The sequence below is a fragment of the Festucalex cinctus genome, chromosome 3, assembly GCF_051991245.1.
Source record: "Festucalex cinctus isolate MCC-2025b chromosome 3, RoL_Fcin_1.0, whole genome shotgun sequence".
In the NCBI taxonomy this organism is placed as follows: Eukaryota; Metazoa; Chordata; class Actinopteri; order Syngnathiformes; family Syngnathidae; genus Festucalex; species Festucalex cinctus.
Genome location: NC_135413.1, coordinates 104824 through 131117, shown reverse-complemented (window position 1 = coordinate 131117; position 26294 = coordinate 104824). Strand labels below are relative to the sequence as shown.

At 39.4% G+C, this 26294-nt stretch overlaps 1 protein-coding gene across 10 annotated transcripts; it reads left to right on the top strand.

The window, feature by feature from the left end:
* Positions 1–1168: 1168 nt before the first annotated feature.
* Positions 1169–24409, top strand: LOC144016796 (WAP four-disulfide core domain protein 1-like). 10 transcript variants are annotated; one of them, XM_077518124.1, is made up of 8 exons: positions 6807–6967; positions 7108–7184; positions 7267–7434; positions 12943–13138; positions 13220–13303; positions 19923–20063; positions 20824–20874; positions 22214–24409. In XM_077518124.1, exons 4-8 carry the CDS (start codon positions 13015–13017, stop codon positions 22369–22371), a joined length of 558 nt encoding a protein of 185 aa, XP_077374250.1. In that variant the 5' UTR covers positions 6807–6967; positions 7108–7184; positions 7267–7434; positions 12943–13014; the 3' UTR covers positions 22372–24409. The 10 variants fall into 10 exon arrangements, with proteins under 10 accessions (XP_077374244.1, XP_077374240.1, XP_077374243.1 ...); XM_077518122.1 differs by having other exon boundaries at positions 7082–7184; XM_077518123.1 differs by having other exon boundaries at positions 6807–6992.
* The last annotated feature ends 1885 nt before the right edge of the window (positions 24410–26294 follow it).

Sequence of the window (26294 nt, the reverse complement as noted above, 5' to 3'; positions counted from 1 at the left end):
AGCCTAAGGAGGCAACAGAAGCTACTACGCACTGCACCTTTACAGAACATTCTTTAACGACTGAGGGGAGCTCAATAAAAGGACATCACTATTTCTGAAGAAGAAAAATCCTCATTTGTTATCATTAATTACTCTAACAAATCACAGTTGTAAATATAGAGTGCCCTATATGCGGATTGAACTCATGACCTTCAGATTACAAGACTGACGCGCAACCTACTGCACCAACAAGGTTCCAACATGCTCACTTACACTGTCACACAAGTGCAAAAGGTCTGATTGCAGGTTTGCGTGACGATACATTTCCACGCCAAATTTAGATCATAATACACGTTTTCTTAAGCTACCCAGGCTAATATTTAAGGTCATGTGAAATGCATATGGCCATAGTACCTACACACTCAGGTCTGCTTGTCCCTCTGACCTGTTGAATCTAGCTGCATTTATCTGCTCCTTTCCGCACTTCCCGCTTGCCTATTTTGTTCAAGTGGAGCTGGGGCCTCCCAATGACATAGGGCTTGTTCCTGTAAAACTAATAATGGCTGAGATTTGTGCGGGCTTAGCATTCTTTCTCCCCTTCACGGCTTGACACTGGGAATGGAACAGGGGAGGGGGGGAACTTGGAAGTGAGGGTTGTTTAACACATTTGTGTGAAAGGAAGAAAGAAAGTGCAAAATCTCAGTCCAGAAGGTAAGAAAGGTGAGGTCACCAAGCGGTCGATTTCCCAGAAGCTGAACGGATGCATGATTCTTTCTCGGCCAGTCCTGCAGGGATCACCGAGTTGAGCGCATGAAAACTCCTCTGCTGCTTTCCCAGCCTCGCTCTCGTAAATCATCCTCTCCCAGAGATGCAGACACCAGCGTCGGCCAAAGGGGTCAACACAGCTCACGAGCAACGTGTAAATCTAAACCACAAACTATGAAAGACTTTTCACATCTTCTTGATTTAAAAATCCATGAAGGATCCCCAGATGTGGGAGGAGATGAAACAGCAGGGCAAGGGGGAGGTCACTCACTGGGCCCCCTCCTCTAGCAGAGACATGTACATATAGTGTGCCAGCAGACAACTCTGATGCACAGACAGCTGCCATTCCTCTCTTCTCCCGCTAACATTTCTCCCCTGCACTGCCCCCCCCCCCCCCTCCTCTCCTCTCAACTATTCCCTTTCCTTCTGTCTACTTCTGGCCCGCACTTTTCCTCAGGCGAATATAAAGGCAGGTCCTGTTGCAGAGGGCTTGTGTAATCTTGGCTGCACATGAGCACCGGAGACTCTCTTTGCCTGCCTCGGCTGCAAAAGCTCACGCGGACAAACTTGAGCGAAAAGTGAGGAAGAAAGAGCACATCTGAAGAAGAAGTTGGAATTAAGGTGCAGGAAGTCTACGCGCACCATGCCGGGATCCCTGACACTGCTGCTGTCCCTGTTGGTGATCTCCACAGGAAGTGATGCCAGAAGAATCAGGAAAAGAGGACTCAACCAAAAGGTGGGACTTATAAACTCACATTCATAGCCTCAAAACATTATATTGAAATTGATGTCAATTGAAATTTACGGGGCTACAGTTATTCTTTTTTGTGGGAGTAGATGACAGATTGCGGTAATACAGCACAATGGCTGCTCTGTGAGAAGGCAGAGGTGAAAGGTCATCTGTTGGATGACTATTTTGCCTTTTTTATTCTTATTTTGCAGTTGAATGTTACGTGTGTTTTAAATGGCAGATGTATCACTAGATATTTGACATGCTTATGATCCATGGGTGACACCAACCATTAATTTGGTAACCTACTGTACATTTCATTCCTGTTGCTGGGCGGTGGAGCAAAATTATTCGAGCCCCATATTCAAAGGGGAAAAGATGACAAATATGAAGGTATTACATCATTACATTACTGTTTTGTCATATCAACGGCTTCTTAAAATAGTTGCCTAAGTCATTTTTCAGATTTTTCAGGAAACAAAAAAAATTGAATCATTTGCATCATGAGGAGATGATGTCGGCAACAAAATAATTTTTGCAAAAAAAAAAAACTTAGGCAATTATATAGGAGGGTGATGATATGAATTATATAATGGCATATTTCATAGACAGAAACGTACCATAAATATAGGGTCACCACTGACATGCAGGGCGGGATACAGGTTTTGATTTTTCCGAAATGTGTTAAATATTTATGTCCAAATACAGTCACCATTAGTTGTTGTTGGATTAATCACAGTTAACTATAATTACCTTGAGAAATGTAATTTTTTTGGACAAAATAGCAACGATAAAAGCAGAAACTTAATAGAACGCATTCATGTGCTACTGCTTGTTTTTCTTTACTAACAGTTGTGAAAACTTGTTGCACTGTGAGCGTGACTGGACAAGAGATTAATGATGACACTTTGAATTTGTGGTGTGAAAAAATGGACACAGGCAAGTGCAAGTATAACCTATTGATGTGGAGCAGAGTGTAAAGTGGGCAGCAGGTTGGAATAAGTCGCCCGTTTTTATATTTCCATGTGAGCTGGTCAAGAGCACACTGGATGCCAAAACGATGTGTGTGTGCGTGCAAGCGGCCAGACCGGGCCCCTGCTTGTTAACTCGGCTTGTGGCTGAGTGATCAAAAGTTCAGTGTAGCGTGATGCCCTGTCATCCTCTTGTGCTTCAATGTTCTCACTTTCGGACCAGTTGACAACGTTGTTGGCTCTAATCCTCTTCCCTTGATTTAACTGGTAGCCATTCACCTCTCCTTTTGAATACTTTCTCTCCTCCCCTCGACCATGTGCTTCTTTTCCTCTCACACAGCGTGGCCGACTTTATGGGATGGGCTCAAAGTTCGGACTTGAGCCTCAAAGCTGCTCTAATTGGAACATGCTGAGATGGCTGTTCAGTGGCAATTTGCTTCTTTTCATCTCGGTAGCTTTCATTCTGTCATTTCTTTGACCATTTCCCCTTCATAAAAAACTCAACTTAAGTCATACTACTGCCAAATACAGTGACAATGCATTTTATGTAGGCAGACCAGATATTTTTCAAGGAATTATTTCTTATTTGTCTTTTTACACATGACACGTTTTCATGTTTAAAATTAAGACTGAATATTTTACTGCCTTTACAATTTAATACTAACAGTTAACTTAGATATGTATGACAAGTAGGACAATTATGGGGAAATTAATAATCGCGATTATTTTAATTTGACTGAAGTCACAATTAATAAAGCAAGTATTCATTGAATTTAAAACATATTTTTCAACTAGTATAACTCAGCTACAGTACTCAAAACTCTGATTATAGTCTTATGTTCATTCATCGCCTCACGTTGAATATATTATTCTGAACACTATTCTTTTTGTCAATTATATAATATCCTTGAAAATATGAAAACCAGGCCTCTTACATTTGCATTTTCAAATTTAAGGATTACATTACTTTCTTGGTCATATTTATTTTGTTATGTTCTCAAATCTGGGCATTTAGTGGGCTAAGATGTGACCTCTGGAATTGTAATTTGTGCTATGTCATCTGGAAATATGTATTGGTATGACAAATAAAGTCCTTGATTATTTGTATCCTTGAATTTTGAGGAACTAAAAATTCTTGAATAATTGAAAACTCAACTTTAAATGTGACTTAAAAGGACACAGATCATTTAAATTAGTAAGAAAGCAATATAAGAAAAAGCAATTGAAAACAAATACTGGCTGAGGGGCAATGTGGTGCCGTATATGCACGAAGTACACACTTGGAATGAGATAGAAGACACTATTGCATTTGAGTTCTATTAATATAACTCATTTTTCACAGATTGGGGAAAAAATTTGCCTTTGAGTACTGTTATCTTACCTATGGGTATTATTGTTTCCACAGCATTTGTGTGTGAAGATTTGTTATTTGAAGGAATATCAGTCCCAAAGTCCCTGCTAATTTCCCGTTAGCATTTGAATTAACTTTAGCATTAGCGCTAGGCTAGCGATGTTTTAAAAACATTTGTATTTAAAATATACAGTGCATGTAATTCTTCATGTTATGTGTTTAGTTTTACAGTTAACTCCAACTCGGGTGTTATTCCACAGTTTACGTTACGTTTAGGGACGACAGAATCTCATTAATTTGCATTGGGCTCGCTACAAGCAACATTGGTGCATTCAAGGTACTTTCATAAAGCAGGGAACTTGTTAATCATTTTTCTTCGATTATTTACGTTTTAAAGTTCAAAAGAAGCCAAAATCGCAATCACGATAAAATTTCAATTGATCGTCCCGCCCTAAAGGCATGTAAAAAAATAAAAATAAAAATAAAAAAAGCATGAGATGCCACCTCAGTACACCTTGGTCATTTGTGGGTTCTCTTATTTTACTTGACTTATTGGTTAATGTCTTTTTACCCTTGCAAGACAAATAAAAACGACACATTTAGATATGATCAGCCTATCGACAACACACCTCATCTATAACGAATTGCCAAAAATAAATTCAATTTCAATTATTTATCATTATTTGTCATTACTTTTCCATTCTATCCAGTCAATACCCAAATAAAAATAAAAAGTAATAAAAAGTATGAACTGCAATAGGAGGAAAAAAGTTACATTGCTACAAAAGATAAATAGCCTGATCTTAATAATTCAATCACAATTCACAAAAATTGTGACAAGCTGACTTGAAAAAGAAACTAGAGTTGGAGCCCAAAATCAATTCAATTGTCGTTTTACACAGATACAACTTCAAATGTGGTCATTATAGTTTCCATTTTTCCGATTGAATCGCACCTCTTGGTCATACCAAAGGTAAAATAAAAAATACATTCAGCAAAGTACGCGTCTATATCTGCCTTCTATCATGCCTGACTGACTGTTTAGGTTTGCTCTTCACTCATTCATCATTGCGCGTTTGACATCTGGTCAGATATTTCTTCTCACTTAAATTGCGTCCCTCATCTCTTCACTTATCTAAACCTCTTTCGACCAAGTTCAAAGGTCAACAATAGCAGTTACTCAACACCATCTGTGTTGGAAAGAGACTGGAGCCAGATAGACGAAAGAAGTAATGAGGAAAATGACAAAAAAGTGGTTATACGAGCACGTAAATAGAAAAGCTTGCGTGTGATGTCAAGATTAAACACAGGGTTTCCACCGCAGTGAGTTATTCTTTGAAAGCACCTGCACTTCATGCACATGCATGCACATCACGAGTCTCATGCAGACATAACAGTCTGGCTCACACTTGCATGGGCATGTTTGCATGCACGAAGGGGGACGCTTCTACCACAAACTCTTGCAGTTTCATGTACTGTATTCGATGTGAGGAGACAGCCAGTGGCGCTGCAGACATTCACCGAGGATCAAATAAAAACATTCACTCGGGGAGATTTTTAGCATTTGTGAAAGTCATATTTATCGGAGGGGAAGTACAGTAAGTTTAATTTGAGAAGGTGTCTGGGAGGACTATCATGAATGGATGGATTCATGTACGTACAGCATTCTATTAAAAGAGTTGGCAATTTCTGTGAATGCATGAAAAATACAAGTGAGCTTTGCTCACTGACTGCATTTATACAGTATGAGATTCTACTACAACTAAAGGACTGTCAGGAAAACTCTTGTGTTTACAGTTCATCAAATTAATTGTAGGTGCAGAAAAGGGAAATGAGTCCAGACAACCCCAGAGCAAAGTTGCCTGCTGTGGGCTACTGCACTTGGAAGACATGTTCTTTCTTGTCGACACAAAGGGCGGGCACGACTGGGACCTTGGCCTTTCGAACCTATAGCATTCAAACAAACCTCATGTGTGTTGTTTAGGAAAAGGCATTATGTCAATGAGAAGTCCCCTCTTTTATAGTACTGACTGTGTGCGCGTGTGTGTGTGTATGTGTCTGTGCAAACTGCAAAGCAAGCCCTATCTAATGTGACACCCTAGGCTAGATTTTTTTTATTATTAATAGTCACAATTAGGGATGTAACGAAAAGGGCAATATTGTGATATCGTGATATTAAAACTGCCACAATATCGGCGTTGTCATGTTCACAATATTTAAAAGGAACACATCTGTTAAAAAAGTCCGGTTGATTTCCATTTGTGCAGTTCTAGCACCGTCTAGTGGCTAGCTTATTAGAGCAATTTAATTTTCGTAGGGATGTTTTAGCCTTCTATATTTAAAATCTATGCTAATTGTCAGATAAAGGGGGATCTAATTTGCTTGTGAAGCAATCAATGTGTGCTTGCATTACCAAGCGCCTCAATATTGTTATTAGAGAATGTAGGTGGTTTATATGCATTGATGTTATATACAAAAGCACAGTATTGTGCTTTTAAGTATGAGCTATTTTATTTTTTTTATTTTTTTGTATTATTATTTTTTTTTTACAATATTGTGATCTTATTGAAATATCGCCAACCCCACCACCATATCGTGATAATTATCGTATTGTGATGTTTGGATTGGATATCGTTACATCCTTATTCACAATTGCACACTCATACATAGGCAATTTTCATACTGCTTACAAAAGAAAAAAAAAGAAATTGAATAGCATTGATTTTACCATTGTCTTTAGTTACAAGTTACCACTTCCCATCTCAAAGAAAGATAAGAAGTATAAAAGTAATGATAACAACAACAACAACAACAACAATATTAATAATAATAATAATAATAATAATAATAATAATAATAATAATAAAGTAGCACTCTATTTTTGTTGCTGTTGTGATTTCTATTGTAAAGTTCACCTTATTTCATTGCCTTGTAGAGATAGTTGATGCTGAACGATACTGTGATTTCCCATTTGAGCGGGACCTTGAACGCCTCAGTGACGTGTTTTTCTTTCGTGTGTGCATTCATTTGAGTTATATCGATGGTCAGCCAATCAGATGACTGTTGGGGTGGAACCTAAAAGAACGAGAGGGAAAGGAAAGTACGAGGGAGAAAAAGGAGAATTACGAGAGTGACACGGAGAAAGGACGAGAGATACCGTTTGCGTTTACAGTTAAGTGTTACTGGTTCAACTAAGGTAATTGCCTTGCTTTTGACCATTGATTTTACTTATCGAGAGAATCTGTCGTGTGAAAGTAATGTCCGTTAATTGTGCTGCGTCATTAGCTCAAACGAAGTTCTGCTATTAGCAGTTAGCTGCTGCTTAGCTCAACGTGGAAACAAGCTGAAGTGCGTGTGCGGGAAAGAGTGTTTCCCAACAAGCTTCTGAGTGAGTATGAAACCAGGAAAGGTGAATTCATGGACGTTTGAAAGACAGTGACTTTATGAAGGCTTGTGAATCTTGTTGATAGTGTGCTTCGGGATAAAGTGCTTCGTGACGCTGCTAGAAGTGCTCAGGACTTGTCGTTGACCGGGAGGCCTACTCTTCCGCCTGTGGACCACGCAAGGATTTCCGTGGCTAAGCTAACACGCTGCTCTGCAGGAGGTTTGAATATCGTTGCTTGGATCTGAAGGAATCTGTGAGTACTAGTATCTTTTCCTCGTGGATTACAAATGAGCTCCAACAAGCGCACCAACGAATGGTACCCAACGAACTGAACTATTAAACCCCGGGTCGTTATTTCTTTTCTGCCTTTTTTTTCCCCCTTTTACTCTCATATTTCGTGTGTGTTCTGTAAATAAATATTCTCTAATTTCATAAGAGACTGTTTTTTCCCCCCCCATGTTTCATGCAGCTGAGATCCAAATGATTTCACATGTCCTATGTCAAGCTAGGGTGCTAGAAATGTTGCATGAAAGTGATTGCATGGGAGTTTAATCTTACTGCACATAGTCATATAGTACAGCTATCTTGGCCTTTCTGTAACCTAGGCAGAGTCATATACCCTAGATGGAAAGTATTTGAAGATCCCATGTGTAGATTTTAGTAGCCATCACCAGTTCATCTCCCATGCAAATTTGTCCAACAAGTTGTAAAGGTGAGTGTCACAGCAACTTCTACAGAACCGAATTGAGTGAGGGGCTACAATAATGATAATAATAATAATAATATCCATCCATCCATTTTCTGAACCGCTTACTCCTCACAAGGGTCGCGGGGGGTGCTGGAGCCTCTCCCAGCTGGCTATGGGCAGCAGGCGGGGTACACCCTGAACTGGTTGCCAGCCAATTGCAGGGCACACAGAGACAAATAACCATCCACACACACAAGTACACCTTGGGGCAATTTGGAGCGCCCAATTATAATAATAATAATAGTAGTTCAATGGAATTATTTTAAAAACAAACTCATGAAGCAGACTTGAACAAAGATGATGTTGCCCCTAGAAAAGATGGAAAATAATTCGACCTTAAGGACACAAACAAGGTGTGTCCTATAATTAGTATAACGGGTGTTAAAGCGAAGCGAAGGAGAGTTAGGTTTCAGAATATTAAAAATAAATTTATAGACATATACATTAAGAGGAAAATATTTCAAACCATCTCCAAGTAGCTTGATCTCCTATGACTACAGTAATCAGGAATCTAAGATAGAAGGGAAAGTAGCCAAACTCCCTGTGATGTAATGTGATCACAGGAGGAAAAATTATGACAAACTGAAGAGAAAGATAAAACGAATGGTAACAAAATAGCCCAGAACAACCTCCGAAGAAATTAAAGGTGAACTCCAAGGTCAAAGTAAAGCATTGTCACATGATCGCCCTATCTAGTGTTGTTTGAGCTATCATGGGAGACGACCAAGGAGGACACCACTGTTGAAAATAAACCAAGAAAAAACAAATGCTAAACTATATGTTGACAAGCCACAAAGCTTCCAGATGATGTTCAATGGACAGACGAAACAAAAAATTTTTAGTAAAACACATCAGTTCTATAGAACACTGTCTCTAGTATGAAATATTGAGGGTGCTCTGTTATGTTCTGGGCCTACTTTGCTACATCTGGCAGAGGTTGTTTTTGTCATAACTCGAGTAATATTCGGGTCTTGTCTCATGTCTGGGGTCGCTCCTGGGTTAAATTTGAGTAGAGTTCATGATGCGGGCCAGTTCATGACCTGTTACGTGTCTGTTTTGCATATTGATGTAACTGCATCCAGTTTCAACTAGTTTAGTCTATATGATGTCTGGACTATGTGCTGTCAGGAATCCTTTATGCTATATGATGTTTGTTGATGTCAGGAACTATCTGTAATTACTGAGTTAACAGCCAATCAGAGAATTTCATATCAGTACTGGTACTCACGTGTCTAGTCACAACCAATGAGATTGATTGATTGTCTATTTAAGGGTCTGAGAATTGTGTGTGTTTGCCACCTGTTCCTGTGTACAGTGTCTCTGAGTTTCTGTGCCTCTCAATGTGAATAAATAGATAAAATCTTATTTGTGTCTGCGCCTTTGGGATCCAAACCTCTCATCACACAACAGTTTTGAATCTGTGCAGGGTTCAATGAAATCTCAAGAAGGTACTCTAGAAAGAAATGTGCTGTCCAGTTTCAGAAAGCTTGGTTTTAGTCGCAGCTGATGCAACAAGACAATGACCCAAAAAACAGCTAAACGCACCCAAGACTGGCTAAGAGCAAAACATTGCACTATTCTGAAGTGATCATCGAAATCCTATTGAACATCCTTTTCATTTGAGTGCTTTGAGCAAATCACTGAGAATATCCATCTATTCAGGGTGACATGAGCTTGAGCCTGTTCCAGATGATTTCAAGCAACGGCAAACAACTGTACTCTCTAGACTGATCACCAGCCAGTCAATCTCACATTCGCACTGCTACTAAGTGGAAACTGGACCCACACTGTGCATCAAAGTCTGATGAATGAGAGAATAATTTGGCCAAAATATTGAGGATGAGGAGCATGGTTCTGTTTGTAAAGTGAAAAATGAATGAATGGAGTCTGCTATGTATTAAACCCACACATCATGCCAAACAGGAAGGAAACGTTTGAGATTTTGTTTGAGATTTTTGCAGGAGCAATTGAGAGGAGATGGGATATAAGATAATGGCTAATTATGCCATTACCCAGTCCCAGTCCGCTTCTGCCTCTTGTGCATGAGTGTAACTGTACTTCAGTTAGTCATTGTGAATGAACTACCAAAATTTAGCTGAATAAATAATCATGAAAATGAATGTATACATATGCATACATTGCAATCTGAAAACTAAATTATTTGAATTGTTGGTATAGTTGCGCCATAATCAAAAGACAACTAACAATACGCAAGAAAGACTAAATTGTCCAACAACACAATAATAATTTTCTACAGCAAACTAATAAATTGTTCTGTCCAACTACACGTAGTTTGAATCAAACACCCAAATAACCACCAGGCTGCTTAGCTAAACGCTGCCAGAATGAACTCATGGGTGTCGAAACACACACTGCGTGTTCGATGCCAAACATCTTTGGCTTTCATTTTCTGAGTTGGACTGTGAGCATGTTTGTCAACGCTGCCAAATACACAGCACAGTTTGAAGCATTGTGTGCTAATTACCTGATTTGAGATGGGTTACACAGAAAAAGGGTCTGAAGAAACTGAGAAAGCTAACAGATGCAAACTGAATGACTAAGACTTAAGATTAGTTTTTTTTTTTTTTTTACAAAATAGAGAATGTAGCGGTATTTGTTCTACTGCCACATAAACCACACACACAAGTATAGCAAAGTGACCATGAAATCTGTGTTGTAAGTGAGGAATAATAGAATTTTACCACTGCACACTTCAATCAGTTTGTCTCAGCTAAACTCACCATTTGATACTTTTCCAGTGAAAAAAGCAGGTACAATGAATCGCGGGCATTTGTGGGGGATGGGGAACGAACCCTGACACAAACAGCTAAAAGTAAGTTATGTCCCCTCTGGTTATACTGGACTGCAATTATGTATAATTACCACAAGATGGTGACAAAGGACTACTTTGGTATTTGTGAAGTTCCTCAATTCACTTCAATCCTGATCCTGTCCGCTGTTGAATTCACTTTTTGACACTGCAATGATGCCCCAAGGTGGCACGGTGGACAACTGATCTGTACGTCCGCCTTACAGTTTAGAACTTGCTGGTTTGATTCCGGGCTCCGGCCTTCCTGTTGAGAGACTGCATGTTCTCCCCGTGCCTGTGTGAGTTTTGTGAGTTTTCTCTGGGTACTGCGGCCGTTTTCCACATTCTAAAAACATGCATGGTAGGTAAATTGAACACTCTAAATTGTCCGTAGGTGTGATTGTGAGTGTAAATGGTTGTTCATCCTTGTGCACCCTGTGATTGGCTGGCAACCAGTTCAGGGTGTAAGCCGCCTACTGCCTGAAGGCGGTTGGGATAGGCTCCAGCATCGCTGTGAGCCTTGTGAGGTTGTGATAAGAGGTTCAGATCATGGATGGATGATGCCCCATTATTTACATCAGTGATTCTAGTGTGGCACTAGTACCACTACTGGTACACGGGCTCCCTCTAGTGGTGCGCGCTGATTCACTTCAGACTTCATTACGTTACAGTAGCTTTACTTTAGTACATTACACTTCTTAAATACAGTTCAGTTGTATTTTACTTTTTAAAGTGTATTTTAAAACGGTTTGTTTTCAAGAATTTATCTAGGCACAATTTTTTATTTAATGTTAATGCTTGGTTCAATTCAATGATTTAAAAAAAATCTCAAGTGCATCCTTAATTGTGAAACTGTGGACAATGGCTTGCAATAATGTTTAATAAACATTTTAGAAATAAAATGTAGGCCTCATTTTTATGAACACTTGCCTACTACTACACTAGTGTATTTTAAGGGGAAGTCAACTTAAAAACTTTCTTTGCAATTATATGTTGCATGTGCCCCCACTGATCTAAAGACGTTATTCTGATTAACATTGCATTTGTGGTATATGAGTTAAGCAGAAAAATCAACCCATGTATATCCATATCTGGGGGCGCCGGCCATTTTGCCACTTGCTGTCAACTGAAAATGACATCTTCAGAAAACAGGTGAGCCATGATTGGTCCCTACCTGTGCAACTATGATGTCATTTTCAGTCAACAGCAAGAGGCAAAATGGCCGCCCCCAGACATGGATAAAGACAAGTGGATTTTTCTGCTTAACTTTTATTCCACAAACACGATATTGATCAGAATGCCGTTTACTGGCTGCATAGAACTTAGTATTGATGTTTTTGGGTTAACTTCCCTTTTAATTTAGGTAATTTTAGTGGTACTTGGCGTGCCAAGTATTATTTTGAAGTGGTACACTTGGTGGAAAATGTTTGAGAGTCGCTAACGCTAACTGCTCCAGCTATAACCACCCCATCACACATGAATTAGTTGACACACATGCCAGATCAAGGCTTGCTTCTTTTTTATTTATGTATTTATTTTTTTTATTAAGCAATCTGGATCAAACGGTACAACTTGGTGGACGTGGCTCAATAATACCTGAAAATGTCCTGTAAGCTGCCTCTTTTGTTATCTTGTGGCTGTTTTCAGATGGAATTGGGCAGTCAGCTGTGTAAAACAATATGAGGTCAATGAGGTTATTCCAAAGCAAAGATGAGAAAATTGATTTTTAGGAACTATGCGCTAACACCGGAAAGGAATGCTAGCCTCAAACAATAGAGTGAGTCCAAGTTTTCATAACATCAAACCATAGCGACAACTGTCTGTGATGCACATTCCATCACGTTAGCACACAAGAGCAGATGTCAGCAGCAGCGTGTGCATTCCTGGCTGCATGCAAGTGTACACTCAGACCTTGAAAATTTATGTTTGTCAAAGCCACCGACGTGACGTGAGAAGTTGCTTGCCTCCGGGTCTTGTGGCCTACTTTCTGTTCATTCTTACATTCACCATGGAAATGTGTGTGCGTGTGTGTTCCAACTGTAAACTACCTTCCCAATCCAGGTCAAGACATTTAGAAAGTTGCTTGCAGTTTGTACTAAAGCCAAACCCTGGAACACATCTAACACACTTTGCTGCTCTCTAGTGGTCAACTTTACAAAGAAAAAGAGGGCATTTTCCTAGCAACTTCTTTATTGATCTCCCAGGACTACGAGTATCCCAACCACCCGCAGTCCACACAGCACCAGAAGAATGACCGCTGCCCACCACCCCCTCAAATGCTCCCAGAAAGGGCCTGCGAGGTGCCAGGCTGCCGCTCAGACTCAGAGTGCGAGCGCCACAAACGCTGCTGCTACAACGGCTGCATTTATGCATGCCTGGAGTCTGTTCAACCGCCACCAGGTCTGTGGAACCAACAAGTTCAACACATTGACTTGTTTAGAAATGTTTGTAATTATGTGTCATCTGTGTCATCACGAGTAGTTCTTGACTGGCTAGTGCAGCCCAAGCCTCGGTGGTTGGGGGGTAACGGCTGGCTGCTAGATGGTCCTGAGGAGGTGCTGCAGGGTGAGTACACTAATGACCCATTATCGGAAGCATTGCATTGTCAGCATGGGGCTTCTCCACGTCTTTTAAAACCATGAACTAACAAGTGTAGAGCTCCACCAAATATTAAACATTTAACAGCTGCTGTCAAGTACCACCCAAAAAATACATAGCTCTCCAGGTACCACCATCATGACCAACAATAAAATACAGAGGCATAATATGCCAGTTTGTTGGGTTTGTTTGTTTGTTTGTTTTACCTGAGGCAGAGGTGTTATTCGCAATTCTCAAACTATTTCAAAGAGTATGAAACAGCTGTACTTAAATAATATTTCAATAGAAAAGTAAATCACGACAGAAAAAACAGCTGAAAACAAAAAATATTGTGAAATACCAAAACACGTGGGGGATATAATTTAGGGTGAGAGAAAAATGAGGAAAAAGCAAGCTATGGAATTGTTGTCATTAACTCATTTGCTCCCAAAAGCTTATAAATGTGTTCTATTTTCAATGTTTAAATGTCCCAAAGGCGTATTTATACGGTTTTTATGATTTTTACTCTAGAGCATACAGAAGGCTTTGATGCAGCCTCTCAACTGCAGATAATGGGTGAAGCAATGGTAATAATTACAAAAACGGCCATCGGGTGGCAGCAGAGTATAAGAGATCAACCCAGGCCATGTTGAAAACCAGCTGTTTCCCCACAATTCTAAACAGATTTGTGAATAATGATGAAACTTTTCTATATTCTAATGCTAATTGCTGAAAAATGGAAACAGGCAGAAATTCCAGGAATTCCAGTCGCAGTGCAACAGACATGTCCACGTCAAATTTCGCAGTCATAAATTACATAATGATGCATATATTTGTGGAGACTGGGGTCAAGCTGTATTTTACAATTTTAAAAATATGCAGAATTTCACGTTACTTCATGTTGAAGTATCTGTTAATATGAAAAGGAAAATGTACTGAGCTGTCACCGGCTTACAAATACAATTATTCCATCTAGTGGCAGAAAAATGACCTCAACACAAATCAATATCACCCTCTTTTTTTTTTCTTTTTTTTTAACTACAGTACGTATTTTTTTCTAACTCAAGTTTATGAATTATTATGAAATGTATCAATGACTAAAAGATGTAGCCCTATTTCTAGTAGTTTAACCTTTTTTTCCCACTTTTATGTTAACAAGAGTCATAATCATTCCTGTTGTCATGCTTTACATGGGTCCTAGAATAGAATCTAATACTTCTTGCATGTTATCATTGCACAAATAGTTTTACAGGTGAAGTCTGCAAGCCAGACTTTTATCAGTAATAATAATAATCATTGTCATGCGATGATGTCAGTTAGGAAAAGTGGAGTCGAATTCATGTGAAATAGTACTGCCCTTTCCCATGTTCGAAAGGAAGCACCTTTCCATCTCTTCATCTGATGACGTAATCGTACAGATGTTATAGTTAAAGTGGGTCACACAAGTTGTGTAATTATGTCTCATCTTTCGTGAATGATTCGTTCAAATTAAAAACAAAATTGGGAGGTTACTTGAATTGAATCACTTCAGGCTTCTGTCGGGTATGGCAAGCCCTTTGAGCATTTATTCCATATCCTTGATATCAGACAGTGGTGTTTCTCAACTAGTGCAGTCTTCGTCAGAACTAGTTGGACATTCAGCCATACTTGTCATGCGCATTGTTGTACTACTTGTACAAAAACACTGACATGTCACTCATTTTCTGCAACTTGTGTCACTTTTATCCAACTAGTGCTGACACAAGTCTAACTAATGACACATACAAGCATGCATGTAGTGCCAAACTCGCAGCTAGTCTTCTTTTTTATGCACTAGTTGCCCACTGGACCAAACAAGTCATGATCAAAAGCTTACTAGTTAACTAGTCAGGCACAAAAGCTCTAACGTGTTTACTAGTTGACCGTGAATTATTCTAACATGTTAACTAGTTACCTCTGATTTCCTGCACTAGCTAACTAGTGAGAGCTGAAATACCTACTTGTTAACTAGTGGATGACAAAACACTGACATGTTAACGAGTGAACGCCTCTTAAAGTCTACATGTTGAACTAGTGACACTCAAACGTTTTTACTAGTTAACTAGTGATGCCCAAAATTTCCACTAGTTACACTAGTGAGACATTTTGACTGAACTAGTTCAACTAGTGAGGTCCAAAATGTTCACTAGTAGAACCAGTGGATGCCAACATGCTCACAAGTCAACTAGTTTTACGGTCTTTTAAATTTGCTAGTTAGCTACGATGCCCAAATGTTCACTTGTAGAACAAGTGAAAACCAAATTGCTCACTAGTGGCACTAGTTACGCTAAATGCTAATCAGGGGGCCGGACAGTGCCATAAGTGGGTAACTCCTATTGGCTCTCTGATCAGAGCTCAACCCAGGAAAAATTTAACCCTGTAAAGCCTGATTTTGAGCTTCCACAGCCGTTTACTGCCCCTTGTATCTATTCAAAATCAATACAGTGCAGTCACTTTCCACTATATGCTATACTAAATAAAAAGGAATCCAGTGCAACAGTATACCTAAATTCTCCCTTCTTTTGGATTTGAATTTTCAGTTGTTAAAACTGTTCAAACTGCTGGTGGTGTATGATTGGCTGATTGGCTGTCCGGTTACGTAGATCTTGTCTGGTGCATCCTGGGTAATGTAGGCGGTGTAAGAACACGTCTGTACAAGTAAATGTTCAAAGTGCTTGCTTGGTAAGCACTTTGTATATTTATTCCTTAAAGTGTCGACTAGAGGGCAGTTTGAGCTTGATATCAAGGATATCAAGCATGTCAACGTGCACATAAGGATGTCAACATGCACACCAAGCTTGATATCCGTGATATCAAGCTCAACGTGCCCACTAGTAGGCTAGTGGACACATTACATTGACCTTACAAGTTAACAAGTATGCTTACATTGAGCTTACAAGTTAACAAGTAAGCTTACATTGAGCTTACAAGTTAACAAGTAAGCTTACATTGAGCGTACATGTTAACAAGTGTGCATTGAGCGTACATGTTAACAAGTAATCTTACATTGAGCGTACATGTTAACAAGTAAGTTTACATTGAGCGTACATGTTAACAAGTAAGCGTACATTCAGTGTACATGTTAACAAGTAAGTTTACATTGAGAGTACATGTTAACAAGTAAGCTTACATTGAGTGTACATGTTAACAAGTAAGCGTATATTCAGTGTACATGTTAACAAGTAAGCCCAAAAATGACTGCTACATCACTAGTTCGAGTCTCTTTCTGACACCACTAAAGTGTCCATTTTTAAGTTACTTGTTAACTTGTAAGCTCAATATAAGCTTACTTGTTAACATGTATGCTCAATGTAAGCTTACTTGTTAACATGTACGCTCAATGTAAGCTTACTTGTTAACATGTACGCTCAATGTAAACTTACTTGTTAACATGTACACTGAATGTACGCTTACTTGTTAACATGTACGCTCAATGTAAGCTTACTTGTTAACATGTACGCTCAATGTAAACTTACTTGTTAACATGTACGCTGAATGTAAGATTACTTGTTAACATGTACACTCAATGCACACTTGTTAACATGTACGCTCAATGTAAGCTTACTTGTTAACTTGTAAGCTGATGTAAGCTTACTTGTTAACATGTAAGCTGAATGTAAGCTTACTTGTGAACATATAAGCTCAATATAAGCTTACTTGTTAACATGTAAGCTGATGGTAAGCTTACTTGTTAACATGTAAGCTTAATGTACGCTTACTTGTTATCATGTAAGCGTAATGTACGCTTACTTGTTATCATGTAAGCATAATGTACGCTTACTTGTTAACATGTACGCTGAATGTACGCTTACTTGTTAACATGTACGCCGAATGTAAGCTTACTTGTGAACATGTAGGCTTAATGTAAGCTTACTTGTTAACACGTAAGCACATTGAGCTTACATGTTAACAAGTAAGTAAGCTCAGTGTGACCACTAGCCTTCGAGTGGGCACATTGAGCTTGATATCACGGATATCAAACTCCTGGTGCATGTTGACATGCTCGCTATCAAGAGTATCAAGCTCAAACTGCCCCCTAGTGGGGACAAGTTAACAAGTGAAGTGAACATAAATTTGAACTAGAGAACTTGCAAATTTTTGTTTTTGTTTAAACAGTGATACTAGCACTATTAGTGGTACTAGCACCACGAATGCTACAAGCACTATTACACTAGTGCTACAATCGTACGAATAGTACCACTCGGCTACTCGGATTTTAATGCTCATGAAGATGGGTAGGAAAACACCCATTGGTTTCCTACTGGTTCAGGAAAATAAAATATATAAATAAAACAAACAAAAAAAACCAATCCCGTCGGTTGCATACGCATACTGCCACCCATTGGTCACTCTCTGTCTATGCCTGTATACTGCACTGTATCTATACAGTGCAAAAGTACCAGTTGTTTCAAAATAAAACAAACAAACTGAAAACAGCCACAATGCTTATTGAGTTTACTTCTGGGGGAGAGATGAATTCAGCATGTTTGTTTGTTTGTTTGTTTGTTTGTTTGTTTGTTTGTTTGTTTTTTGTAAATACAGTTTATTTTCTTTAGAATTATTGCGGTCCAGGCACGTAAGGGTTACAGGTTCAAGACATCTAATTTGAATATGACCAATCAAAGTTCTTGTCCCGGCTGCTTCATTTGCATGGAGTCCACTAGTGAACGTGTTGGCGTTTGAGTCGCATTAACGACTTCTATGGTCTATTGTTGCATTTTGCACGTTGACGTGTAAGGGCCGAATGTCCACTGGCATCACCAGTTGCGTTTCTTCTTACGTTAGTGGTTCATTTGTAAGGTTTAAAATTGATTACTAGTTAACAAGTAAGGCATAAAATGTTCACTAGTTACACTAGTTGGGAACTTCCCAACCTTACTAGGTGACTAGTAAGGTATAAAATGTGATCTAGTGAACTAGTAAATGCAAATATACCCACTTGTGGCACTAGTTGGGCTCGTTTTGGCCTCACTTGTTAACTAGTGAATCACTTGATTTCACTCTTGCAAGCTAGTTACATCCAGACTGGGTCACTAGTTAACTAGTGACACTGATGTTTATTTAACTAGTTAAATAGTGGAAGTAATTTTCTTTCACAAGTCAGACCAAGAAATGAACTTGTAAAAGATTTGCCAGAACACGTTTGAAATTTTCCTACATGTTGGGTGTGTCTTTTAACTAGTGGACCCTTATGTAGCACTGGTAAGCAACTGTGCACAACTAGTATAACAAATATCTAACGTAGTGATTTTTGTTGCACTAGTTGATGTTTCTAGTATAATAGGTGTCATTTACATTATACTAGTTTAACAAAAAAGTTTACTTGTTGACATGTGCGCACAACTAGTGAACTTGCAAAGTGTTGTAACTGGCAAACGTGTCAACTAGTGAAATGTAATTATTTTCACAGGTTAACGAGTTGTGTGCACATGCCACCTAGTGAGCAATTGTGTGAAACTTGCACAGTCAAAGTCTGTACAAGTTCAGTCTTGAGGCCGACACGTGAGACAAAATACCTTCTACTAGTAAACTACTGATAAGAAAATCTGTGTCACTAGTTTACTAGTTACACTCTCTCTAGCCAGATAGTTTACTTGTAAGAAAACATGTGTTTCACTAATTAACAAGTTCCATAATAATGAGCCCAACTTGTGTAACTAGTGGATATCTCTGCATTTACTAGTTAACTAGTGAACATTTGAGCCTCACTAGTTAGCTTGTAAGGTCCAAATAGATGCAAGTAGTTGTGTGGTATGGGTTTCTGTATTCACTAGTTAACATGTAACCGTAATAGGGATCCACTTGTTAACAAGCTCCAATTCCTCAGGACAACTTGTAAACTAGTGTACAACATGCAATTAAAGGGGGTGGGATAATGACAAATTCTGAATCTTGATTGGTGTATTTTAACTGCAGAGCCAATAGAAATCCTGGATGCACATCTGCCCCACCTCCTCATTATTTTTTTGGTGTAACTAGTTGACGAGTGAACATGTTGGCATCCACTAGTTCTACTAGTGAACATTTTGGACCTCACTAGTTGAACTAGTTCAGTCAAAATGTCTCACTAGTGTAACTAGTGGATATTTGGGGCATCAGTTGTTAACTAGTAAAACATTTGTGTGTCACTAGTTCAACATGTAGACTTTAAGAGCCTTTCACTAGTTAACTTGTCAGTGTTTTGTCTTTCGCTAGTTGGATACAGAGTCCAAAGTGCATACCATTACACCATGGAACCCCTGTGTTTTGTCTTTCACTAGTTAACTAGTGAGTGTTTCAGCTCTCACAACCTAACTAGTGCAAGGAAATCATAGGACACATGTAACTAGTGAGAAGAATTCACGTTTGACTAATTAACATGTTGCTGAAAATGAGTGGCTAGTCAGAGTTTCTGTGCTACTAGTATGACAAAGTGCACTGCTAGTGTGGCTAATTGTCCAACTAGTGCTGACAAAGGCTGAACTAGTGAGAAACACTACTGTCTGATATCAAGGATATGGATATCTGTTAGGAGAGGTGGTAAACATTTAAGTTTAATTTATCTTATGTTGTTATGACGACTGTGTATTTGTGTCATTTCACTGGCCAGCTGAGGCGTGCAGTACAACAGAGGACGGCGATGAGCCTCTCCACTGTCCGACAGGCTACGAGTGCCACATCATCAACCCGGGAAACCCTGCCACTGGCATCCCGAACCGGGGACAATGCATCAAGCAGCGTGCCAACTCTGGTACAAATTCATTAATATGCTCTCTTAAAGACTTTGATAAAGTACTCTTCTATGTTTGAATTCAGGGGTTTAGATTACTGATAATCATATTCATAATTGTGTCTGATATATGTTGCACATGGAGACCTATTCCTGTAAATGTTACAGTTATTTATCCATTTCTATACTACTTTGTTATACGCTATTAAAAAGGCAGTAAAAAAATAAAAAAATAAAATAATAATAATAATAATAATAATAATAATAATAATAATTGTATTAGTATTATTTCCACATATTTTGCAACCCAAAATAAGTAAATGCATGCTTCATATGCTCTTAAAGCGGAAGTCAACTACCAAAACCATTTTCTTGACAAAAATATGCTAATTATGGTATTCTGGTTAGTATTACATTGGTGGAATATGAATTAAGCAGCAAAATCCAGCAGTTTTAATCGATATGAGAAGACGGCCATTTTGCCATTTGCTGTCGAGTGAAAATGACATCTGAGCAACTGTGATGTCTTCAGTCAACAGCAAGTGGCAAAATGGCCGCCCCCTGAGATCGATAAAACCAGCTGGATTTTGCTGCATAATTCATATTCTACAAATGTAATATTAATCAGAATGTCATGTTTAAATTAGTGAGGTCACATATATTATTGTCAAGAAATGTTTAACGTTGACTTCCCCTTTATGAGAATACAACAAGTATGTTTTGGTTCATTAAATGCTGAGATATGACTTTTATTTTGTCATCTTTTTTTTTTCCGTTTAAGATGGGCGGGGGCTAAGGCATAAATTTTTCAAGGACTACAAGGACTACTTAGGTAAGTGAGGTAATATGAACAAATAGGAACACGCTGACATTATGACTAAGTCTGAAGCTTAAACAGTCCACCTGACCGGATGCTTTTGGTTGCAGGTACCAGTACAAACAATGCAGTAGGCTACGAGAAACATCACAAGCACCTGGGATAACCAACATGTGCGATTTGTGCTCTGGCTTTCAGACTACACTTTACATTTGATGTTTTAAGATCTCTAATTAAACTGACACCAGACCCCCCCCCCCAAAAAAAAATTTACACTTGTGTTAAAGCTGCTTTTCATCACACTTCAGTAAGAAGAGATTAAAAGCTCCTACCTCCAATACTCACCAAGTCCTAACCTCAGGCATGTTATTATCGAACAGCCAAAGAAAGATGGTACTTTTACACATTATACAAATATGTCATCTTTGACTAGAGAAGAGGAGAAGTAGTGAGGGCATCTAATCAGCTTACCAAATATCTAAAAAGATTAGTAATATGTTTTCCATTATTCATGTGTGTAGTGTTGTTCCGATACCGATACTGGTATCGGCAGAGGTTCCGATACTGCATTAAAACAGTGGTATCGGTATCGGTGACTACTCACAAGTAACATGCCGATACCATTAATTCCAACGCTAATATAGGATTTTGGATGCAGCATCTTGTGTCTTGCTCATGCACGGCATTCACAGATATGTGACATGTTCACTGCATGCCGATCTAAGATATCCTATTGGCCCTTGAATGCTCTAAACCAATGGCAGGACAGCTTTTTCATGTTGAGGAAAAAAAAAACCTTAAGTATCAGTATGGTATCGGCCGATACTGCAAAGCTGGGTATCGGTATCGGGAGCCAAATGGTATCGGAACAACACTAGTGTTTAAGTCTTTAAACCATTCACAACATAGCAATAATCTGTATTGAACAATAAAGAGTGTGGATGGGCTATTTCCAATAGAAATGTAAAAAAAAAAAAAAAAAGTTGGCATTATGATTGATGGAGTGAAATTGATACTCGTGTCTTAAAGGGGAAGTCAACCCCAAAATGTTCTTTATGTTAAGGTGCGCCCTTACTAGGGTTGGGCGATATTCAATATACAGTTAGGCCCAAAAATATTTGGACAGTGACAAAATTTTCATGATTTAGGCTCTGCATGCCACCACATTGGATTTAAAAGGGAGCAACTACAAGAGAACAGACTTTAAGCTTGAATTCAAGAGGTTGAACAGAAATATCTGATTAAGCATTTAGAAATTTTTATGCAAATGCTCCTTATTCCAGGGACTCAAAAGTAATTGGACACATAAACATAACGTAAAGTAAAATGGAACTTTTCAATACTTCCTTTGCAGGCAATGACTGCCTGAAGTCTGGAACCCATGGACATCACCAAACGCTGGGTTTCCTCCTTTGTGATGCTTTGCTACGCCTTTACTGCAACTCTCTTCAGTTGTTGTATCTTAAAACGTCTTTCTGCCTTGAAGCGATAGTTCGGATTTTTTTTACATGAATCTCTAGTTCATCCTCACCTCCAGTGTGTGCGATCTTACCCCTGACAGCATTCTGTGACACGAGTTCTGGTCCGATGTTGGACAAGAGGTATATAGTCCGGCAAGTTGGGGCGACGCGCAGTGATACGAACGAACAGAAAAATAGTGCCCGGCGGTAATGGAGTCTGACTTTTTTTCAGGAGGGAGTTATGTGATGCAAATGTGTTACTCTTTTGAACACAAATTGTTTGTAGAAGAAAAACGCTTTATTTAGGTGGGACCAGTCAACTTGCCGGACTATTTACCTCTCGTCCAACACCGGACCAGAACTTGTGTCATAGAACGCTGTCAGGGGTAAGTCAGTGATGATCACACATACTGGAGGTGAGGATGAAATGGAGATTCATGTCAAAAAATCCGAACTCTACCTTTAGGTTTTGCCCTGAGAAAGTGAAATGCATGCTCGATTGGTCAGAGATCGAGTGATTAACTCGACAATTGAAGAATATTCCACTTCTTTGCTTTAAAAAAAACTCCTGGGTTTCTTTTGCAGTATGTTTTGGATCATTGTCCATCTCTACTATGAGGCATCGTCAAACCAACTTTGTTGCATTTGGCTGAATCTGAGCAGAAATTATATCCCTATACACTTCAGAATTCATCAGGCTGCTTCTGTCTTTTGCACACAAGTGACCAAGGGCCATTGAAAGCCGTGCATGCCCATGCCATCACACTAACACCACCATGTTTACAGAAGATGTGGTGTGCTTTGGATCATGAGCTGTTCCAATTCTTCTCCAAACATTTTCACATGCTGATAGCTGTAGTCGTTGGCGATGCATAGCTAAAAATGGGATGCTAGCTGTCACTATGGAGTATTAGATTACATACATTTAAGTGACATAAATATTCACAAAAGGAATTGAAAACACCCTATACAGCTTGGACATAATTTGATTTTTTTCTTTCCTTGTTAAATATTGCCAGATAAAATATTGTGCAATATTTTGTAAAAGAGATAAGAAACAATTTAAAAGAATAAACACGAGGGGATGTTCAGAATCGCTTAATCTTAATTGTTCTGTGAAGCAATTGTAGATTTACAATAGCTTCCTTTTTGTAGAATATCATCAAATTATTGTTATCGAGTTTTTTGAAAAATATCGAGAAAATGAGATGTTGACTGAAAATAACATCACAGTTGCTCATAGCTCAGCTTTGAAAAACAGGTGAACATTAATTGGTTGTTACCTGAGCACTGAGCAACTGTTATAACATTTTAAGTCGACACAGCAAGTAGCAAAATGGGCACCCCCTGGGATGGATAAAAACGGGTGGATTTTGCTTTTTTACTCGTTTCCTCAAACATCAAATTAATCAGAATACCGTGTTTAGACTAGCGGGGCTGTATTGAAAATAATATTGTAAAGAATTTGGGGGGTTGACTTCCCTTTAAAGTAAATGAGGCCAACATGACATCAGCTTTGGGAAGTTGAGCCATATCCATGCATACCTACAGTTTAGGAATTAAACTTTTGTTGATTGTTTATTTCATCCATTTTTAATATCAAGAGTATTTTATCAAATGACCATCCATATTTCGAAATTTCCCTCAAAAAGAAAACCACCTGGTTCTAAAAAAAAATTATCTTGCGTTCTGAAGGCCAAATTTCCTGCCCCTGAAAGCTGGAATGTTTTACAGGCAAACTGAACATTTCCTCATGTGGTAGTTATAACTTAAGATCTTCATAAAATCAGACAGATTTAATGTACTAGCAACACATGACTCCACGAATGTTACACGCTTTGGGAATTTGATGTGTGGACTCAAATTTCTTAACCAGTGCAACATTGTCTATCACCGTGGCCTGAAAATCTGAAACGTGATTGTGCCTCATTGATGTTGCTCAGGATTGTTTCTGCCTACAATAACTAAACAGCAGAATAAGCTGGTTTCCAATATAAATGCACACAATAAGATGAATGTGTTGAACAAAAGCCGTAACCATTAACTCTGTGGTGCTGTCTTGTTTTACTGAATAAAATATAACAGGTGAAATAAAAGAGCAATGTGTCTTGTTTGGAGGTAAAGATCACAGAATTGCCAGATATAAAACATAAATCAGAACTGCTGTTTTGTCAACAGTCTTTATATCATCATCTAGGAGGGGAATATAAGAGATAAAGATGAACAACATTGTCTGCCTTGATCCACCCAATTTCTTAAGCACATGCGCCTTCTATTATGTAAAATGTCACCATTGTTCCAAATATAATATTTATGAGAAGAAAAATTGTGTTTGTGGCTCGGGCATCTGGTTCGGATGCCACCTGGACAGGTATGTCCCACCGGCAGAAGAAAATCTGGGCTTCCCTGCTAAAGCTGCTGCCCATGCGACCCGACCCGACTCCGGTTAAGCGGTAGACAATGGATGGACCTATTTGATTAAATACATATTTAGGGATGACGTTCTATAACGAGGAGTGATTTTAAAGAAAATATTTAAAACAATTTACTTTAAATACATTGTGTGCCCTGAAATTGGCTGGCAACCAGTTCAGACTGTACCCGACCCCGCTTCCTGCCCGAAGACAGCTGGGAGGAATAAGCGGTTCAGAAAATGGATGGATGGATGGATGGACAAAATTGTGATCGCAACAATTACAGGTTTTAATTGCAAAAAAAAATATCTGCCATCTGCTGAGATTGATCGTTCCCCCAGTAGAGATGCCCTCAAGATCCTGATTTTATATAAAGACATAATAGCTGTGCCACCACAAGACAAAGATAACCCGAGACAGACATTTGCACAGTTTTCAAAGCATTGCAAAAGTAGTTCCCAAATCCATCCTGTTCGAGACAGTAAACAAAAGAGGAAAAAAAAAATGCATCTTGTGCCATGCCGAACGCTATATGAAAAATCAAGGACTTATATAAGGCTGCCCTCTTTAATCAGATCTAAATAATCAATGAGATCCAACACAAGTCTTGTCTTATGTTGTTTGCCTTTTAGTCATGAATCTTGATTAGTTTTCATCAATACAGTAATTGTGTCTAGTATTAAATCACTCCTCAAAAATCAAAACAGTTTGTAATTGTTGTTGAGAAGTACTATTGTAGCGAGTAGTGACGGGAGTCGGAGGCAGAGTGTTGAAGTCCGGAGCCAAAGACTGGCGATTTATTGAGATCAGCTTCTCAGTGTTTAAACGCAACAACAACTCACTCTGCGCGAGGCTCACAGACCTACTAACATCTCGTCCTTTTATCCTTTCATCCTTTCATCCTTTAATCCCAACAAACTCCCCCTTCGTCCCAACGTTCCGTGGGTGAATTATGTTCCAATCACTACACAAGCCCCCCCAGAATTCACCCACAATCAAACTCCGGATGACGGGGCGGCAAAACTGCCCGACCCCTGCGGTTACAGGACCCAGGGAGCGAAGGCGGGAGGGACACCGCAGAAACACCAGAACAGTCCCGCGCACCAACTGGCGGGGATGCAGGAACAACTGGAAGGGACCCCACACGGTCCACAAGGCGCAGCCCAGGGGGGCAGCCGCGGTGGGGGGCGCGGGGCACGTCCAAGGGTCCGGCCAGGTCAACATGAGCCGGTTTAACTTGCAACCCGGTGTCGGAGCCCCGAAGCGACTGGGTGTCACGGTCGGAAGCCTGGTCGACCGCCATCCGGGAAAAGTCGAGGCCCAGCTGTACCGTGTTGACGGCTGCCCTGGACAGACAATCCGCGACCACGTTGTCCTTGCCAGCGATATGTCGGATGTCCGTGGTGTATTCAGATATGAACGACAGCTGGCGCTGTTGTCGCGCGGACCACGGCTCGGACAACTTTGACATGGAGAAGGTGAGCGGCTTGTGATCGACGAAGACCGTGAACTCACGGCCCTCCAGGATGAAGTGGAAGTGGCGGATCGCCAGCCAGACAGC